Genomic DNA, 6,100 nt, shown 5'->3' with positions numbered 1-6,100 from the left:
ACCCCCTGCAATAGGCAGGGACACCTTTAACCAGATCAGGCTGCTCAGAGCCTCGTCTAACCTGACCTTGAATGTTTCCAGGTTTGGGGCATCTAACAGCTCTCTGGGCAACCTGTTCCAGTGTTTCACCACCCTCATTGTAAAAAATTTCTTCCTTATATCTAGTCTAAGTCTACTCTCTTTTAGTTTAAAACCATTAGCCTTTGTCCTATTGCAATAGGTCCAGCTAAAAAGTTTGTCCCCACCTTTCTTATAGCCCTCCTTTAAGCACTGAAAGGCTGCAGTAAGGTGTCCCTGGAGTCTTCTTTTCTCCAGGATGAACAATGCCAACGCTCTCAGCCTTTCTTCATAGGAGAGGTGTTCCATCCCTCTGATCATTTTTGTGTCCCTCCTCTGGACCTGTTCCAACACGACTATGTCTTTCCTGTGCTGAGGACTCCAGAGCTGGATCTGGTACTCCAGGTGCAGTCTCACCAGTGCAGAGTAGATGGGCAGAATCACCTCCCTCTCTCTGCTAGCCACTCTTACGATGCAGCCTAGGAAACGGTTGACTTTCTGGGCTGCAAGCACACATTACTGTCTCATGTCCAGCTTTTCATCCACTGAGGAAGACATCCCTAGTAACTCCACTGCCAATGGCCATCAGTCCTTGCCTTGCTGCATCTCTGCTCAGAAATAACCTCTTGGACCAGGAGCATATCATATGAACAGGAATCCTGACAAATGCTGTCCTCCAGAGAAGAACTGTGGGTTCACAGGGACAGGGGACTCCAACATGTGACCTGCTGTAGCTGATAGCAGTACTAACTTGTGAACATCTCAGCCCTACATATGTTGGCAACAGGTGGCCATGCCAAATGCTGTGCTGAATGGTGATAGGGCTGCACGGGGAAGAAGTCCCTGCTGCCCATGCCCAGGCATGCTGACCGTGGCTCCTAGATGGGATGCTGGAGGGGACAAGCAGGTAGATAAGTGCCTGTGGGCCATCTCCAGGGCTATTTACCCACTCTCAATTCCTGCCAGCCTTGTGAATGTCATTCTCTGAGTCTCCTTGCTCAGCTCAGCTCTAGCCAAATCAAGAGGAGCACTCTTCCCCAAGAGATTGTGGCACTGCTGACCTCCCCGAGGCCTCCCACACACCCACAGTTCCTCCCTTCACTCTTCCTCACTTTCAAGAGGCAGTGCCTGAAAGAGAACTCACTGCAGTGTGTCCCACACCAGATGCTCAGTGTATTGGACAGAGTGCTACCACCACAAACAGTTCCACAAGGCGTCTGCAAAGATGCATCAGGAGCCAATTCCTTACGTGCACTGCCACCAGAACAAATCCTGAGAGCACTGGCAAGAGGCACCTCAGCCTGACATTGGGTCTGTCCCCCAGCACCATCTCTGCTGCCCAAAGGTGGCCACTGAGCATTCACATTCCAGCTGTTTCTTCTGTCCTCACCAAGGGAAACTGCACTCCCTTGCAGGGAGTCCTTCTGTCTCTGGCATCCCTGCTGCCAGCCACTTTCACTCCTTCTGCATTTGGGCCTTCTTGCCCTCCATGCCAGATCATTCCTTGGTCACAGATCACCACTGCTGAGCAGTTACAATTTGAATTTCCCCTACAGTGCACACACAAATTCATACACCCGGGCACAACCACACACGTGAGCTTACACACACCCACAGAGAAACTCATACATGTCCCCTTAGAAAGAGGGGTGTGCACACATATTTCCAAAGGAGCCCATGTCCATACCAACATGCACAGCCACCCCGCATGCCAACATGCATGCACAGATAATCAAACACATGCTTACACATGTGTGTTGCTACATGCATGCATTTGCATACAGATATACATGCATGCTCCTCTACACAGATGTACACACATAAAAGCACGCATCTACATCACTTGTGCCCACGCAATTACATATATTCCAACCAATCACACACATTTATGCTCTCCTGTATGAAGGCACATGTCTGTGCTAAAACACATGCACAGTCGGGGACACACTTGCCCAAACACACACAAAGAAAGAACATTTGTGTACAGCCATGTTTGCATGTGTATTGCCATGGTCACACACATGTATGTGCAAATGCACACATGAGCACGGGCAGATGAACACATCCGTGAGCACGATCAGGCACACACACCACTGAGAACCAGGACTCCCAACACGAGCTCTCAGCCTCTCTAGATGACTCTAGACATGTCCTTCAGACCCCACAGTTAAGGCAGCGAATCAGTCATTGGCCACTGCCATAAACCTTAGTGAGCTCAAGTATTTGGCAGTGTTTCAGTCAGCTGTTTTCTCACTTTCAGAAAGAGACAAGCCACAGCAGAGACCAAGCTGTCATGACCTTTGCAGACACTGAGCCTCTCCATGTGCCAGATCTGTGTGTGGAGGATAATGTAAAAGCCAGAGAACATCCATATTGTTGCAGCCACAAAGAATCCCTACATTACAAGTGAGACAACTCTTAGAGCCTTAGATGCTCCCAGCTATGCTTACTGTTCTCCTGAAGGGAGATGTGGGGCTGGGGCACCGGCCCCTGCTCTGTAAAGAAAATGGTGCCTCGGTGCTGTATTCACATAGCAGCAGAGCGTGGTGTCCCTGGGACAAGCCAGACTCTCCTCAGACTTCAGACACTGAGGTTGGGGCACCAGAAATGATACTGACTGATCAAGAGGGCCACTCAGCCTTTTCAAAGCATGGCTTAAAATCCCACTTATTAGAGTTAAGGGTAGAGAGAAAGAAAGGATAGTATAGATAACCTTACATCCCTTGAAATGCTGGGAACCCTGAGCTGCTCTACATCAGCTGCTCTCCCAGAATGAGAGAATCACAGAACAGTTGAGGATGGAAGGGACCTCTGGATTTCATCTGATCCAACCCCACTGCTCCAACCACAGGACCACCTCGAGCCAGTTGCCCAGAACTGTGTTGAAGTTTTTTTTTCTCTCTCTCTAATCAGGAAGAGTCAGCAGCGTCCCTGGAATACCTATGCCAGTGCTCAGTCACTCCCACAGGACACTCTACTGATCACATCCACAGAAAAAGTTACTCGATTTTGTCAGTCTAGCTTTACAGCATTTTCTTCAAAGGAAACAGCTCTATTCATCATTTCTACAGTCAAACACTATGACCCTGCCAGTTGTTTACTGGATGTGAACAACTATGAGCAGCTTTCACATGTTTGCTTCTTGGGGTGTAAATCAAGGAGTTCATCAGGGGAGTAAGAGCGATGTAAAGAACAGCCACTGCTCTGTCTAGTGAGCCTTTTGAGGTCAGTTCCCATGGAGGTGAAGACACACAGGCCATAGAAACAGGCCACAGCACTGAAATGGGAAGCAAAGATTAAGACAGGCCAGTGCCTGTCTTGTGCATAGCAGAGCCGCAGGATGGTTCTCGCTCTGCACCTGTAAGAAGTGAGGATGAAGAGGAAGCAGCTTAGGGTCACATCACCAATACGGAATGTGATCCCAGCCTTGTTGTCAGATGGGCCAGCACAAGCTGTGTCCAGGAAGGCTGGTGGAACACCAGAGAAGTGGTGGATGTGCCTGGGCCCACAGTAAACCAAGTGGGAGGTGAGTATTGTGTGCAGAGCAGGAGGCAGGGAACCAGCCAGCCATGTCCCTGCCACCTGCCGGGCACACACATCCTGATGTGTGATGGCCCCATGGCACAGTGGGGTGCAGGTAACCAAGCAGTGGCCATAGGCCATGAGAAGGTGGAGGAAACATTGGTCCCTGCCCAGGAGCTGGGAGGAGGACAGCTGGGCCATGCAGCTGTGGAATGAGAGGGGTATGTCCCCTGGTCTGAGGAAGCCCTCCAGCATCTTTGGAAGGAAGTCACTGGGTAAGAGAGACTGAAGCTTTTGGCCTTCAGTCGTTCCCAGATATGCTTCCTTAGACTTCATTCCCTCTCAGTGGAAGACATTGGGAGGGGTAGTTCCATCCTTCTCCTTGTACACTTTCGCCAAGTATATGCATTTTCATGGCAGGAAATAGGACCTGAGACTCTAGTGGCTGCCAAGAGAAGGATGAGGTTAACATGTGAAAAAATCCTCATTCCCACAGAATGTCAGCCAATTCCTGAGCACAATTTGTCTGGGGGGAGCAAAGAAACGGTCAAGAGATCTATACTCTCCTGCACCCAGTACCCTCATCCCTGTTAATTTTCACATTCCCCTACAAGCTCAGCATGAGAGGAATTTGATCAACCTCAGAAATACAACATTGCAGTGTTTCAGTTTCTGTGGTGACTGCCCTCAGCTCCCCCATGCATAGCTCCAATTTCCAGACTCAATGCACTCAGCAACATGGGTGATTATTTCCTGTCCGTGCGTGCTGGCCACGGCCCCTAATTTGGGTGTTGGAAGGGGAGGAATGTGGAGTAGCAGCTATGGGCATCTCAAGGGCTGTTCCCTGCATTACTACTCCTGACATTCTGCAAAGTGAACCATCTCCTGGATCCCCAGACCATCCCCTGCCATCCCACTGCAGCTTGAACCATACCAAGAGGAACGCTCTTCCTCAAGAGGTCTTGGGGCTGCTGAGCCCTCAGGGTCTCCTGCCTTTCTGGGCATTTGTGGGCACAGACACAGCAAGGTAAGGCCTGATGGTCAGTGGCAGCAGAGCAGCCAGGGGTGTCTTCCTCAGCTCCAAGGAATGGTGCCCAAAAGAGGAGCCACTGCAGGGTGTCCCAGCCTCCCATTCACTGTGAATGGAGAAGGGTGTCCTTGTGCCCTCACCCCCTTCAACCGCAGAGCAACACCCTTCTCCTTTGGCAGCCTGGGGAGTGTCCAGAAAGGGAAAGACCACATGGAGGCCAGGCTTGAATGCAGCAGAACTTTAATGAGTCAAAAGAGGGAAACAAAGTCACACCAAGTAGAGGACAACAGTGCAGGGAACCCGGGGGCAGCCAAGAGTCTATGGTTCTTGGCTGTAGAGAAGTTCCTGCATGATGTCCATCTGCCTGTCCCATAGAGGGAGAGGAGATAGATGGTCCCCACCAGGCTGGCCTTGGAGACATGTTGATGCCAACAGGAACTGAAGCAAAGCAAAGGGAGAGGAAGTCAAAGCCCTTCAGCTATCCTGAAAACAACATCAGAAAGAGCGATCCTGTGGCCTGCATGTCAAGGTGTCTCCCCTGGGATTTGCCAGCACCTTTAGCAGGGGGGGCACCTTCTGCCACAGTAGCGGCTGGTAATGCAGGAGAGGTCAAAGCCCCCAGAGTTGATGGGCACTCCGTCACAGCTGAGGATGCTGCCAACGGCAGCGGAGGTGGAGGAGCCCACAACGGTGTTCTGTGGGAAGGAGCTGAGGATGGGTCCGGGCAGAGTCACCACCACGGGGGAGGGCTGGATGACGATGGTGGAGTTCTGGCACTGCCTGACACAGGGCTCATTGCAGCTGTTGGCCAGTGGGGTGGGGCCACAGGGCCGGCATGGCAGGCACTGGTCATAGCAGGACATGTCTCTGAAGGTGGAGGTGCACCTGGGAGAGAGGTCAGGGAGGAAGCAGAGCACAAGGGTGGGTGAGGAGCTGCCTGGTTACCCTGTCACAAAGCAGCCAAGGCTGCCACTGAGTGGGGAAGTAGAGCCAATAGCCACATGTTCTTCAACGCCCTATGAAGAGCAACATTGTCCATGGAGGCTCTCTCCTAATTCATAAACCAAAAGCTCCCTCAGCCACATCCCAGCTTCTCTCGCTAAGCACACTTGGTCTCTGCTTCCCTATGTCATGATAAGAAGATCCAAACCCTGGGACAGGACAGAGCAATATCAGCTGGGATGTCTCTCAAGTGCAGATCTCCCTTTGGAAGAGGAGGAGAAGGGGCTTCAGACTCACCTGGTTCCCAAGCAGAAGGAGCCAAGAGAAGTGCATGAGAGAGCAGGGACTTGGGCTGCCTTTTATACCTGCCCTTCACTGCCGCAGGACCAGAGGCACCTTTGCAGAGGTAACAATTTTCTGACAAGCTCATCTTGAATGCAAACCATCGCAGCTAATGCTATGGGCTGTGCTTTCATTTCCTGCACTGCTCCTTTTCATTTCCAGGTTTGTGCCATGCCCATTCCCCAGTGAAGGCTTGTTCTGAGCACT

The 6,100-nt window shown here is 51.3% G+C and overlaps 1 protein-coding gene across 1 annotated transcript; it reads right to left on the bottom strand.

The window, feature by feature from the left end:
- Window positions 1-5,166: 5,166 nt before the first annotated feature.
- LOC141934198 (feather keratin Cos1-1/Cos1-3/Cos2-1-like) lies at window positions 5,167-5,472 on the bottom strand. Its single transcript, XM_074849534.1, has one exon. It carries the CDS (start codon window positions 5,470-5,472, stop codon window positions 5,167-5,169), a length of 306 nt encoding a protein of 101 aa, XP_074705635.1.
- Window positions 5,473-6,100: the final 628 nt, after the last annotated feature.

Source organism: Strix aluco, chromosome 24 (genome assembly GCF_031877795.1).
Source record: "Strix aluco isolate bStrAlu1 chromosome 24, bStrAlu1.hap1, whole genome shotgun sequence".
Classification (NCBI taxonomy): domain Eukaryota; kingdom Metazoa; phylum Chordata; class Aves; order Strigiformes; family Strigidae; genus Strix; species Strix aluco.
Note: the sequence above shows the minus strand (reverse complement) of the source record. Positions and strands in the feature narration are given on the sequence as shown.

What these genes read in the sequence shown, in the direction of transcription:
- LOC141934198 (XM_074849534.1), bottom strand. Translation starts at nt 5,472, where the DNA reads ATGTCCTGCTATGACCAGTGCCTGCCATGCCGGCCCTGTGGCCCCACC.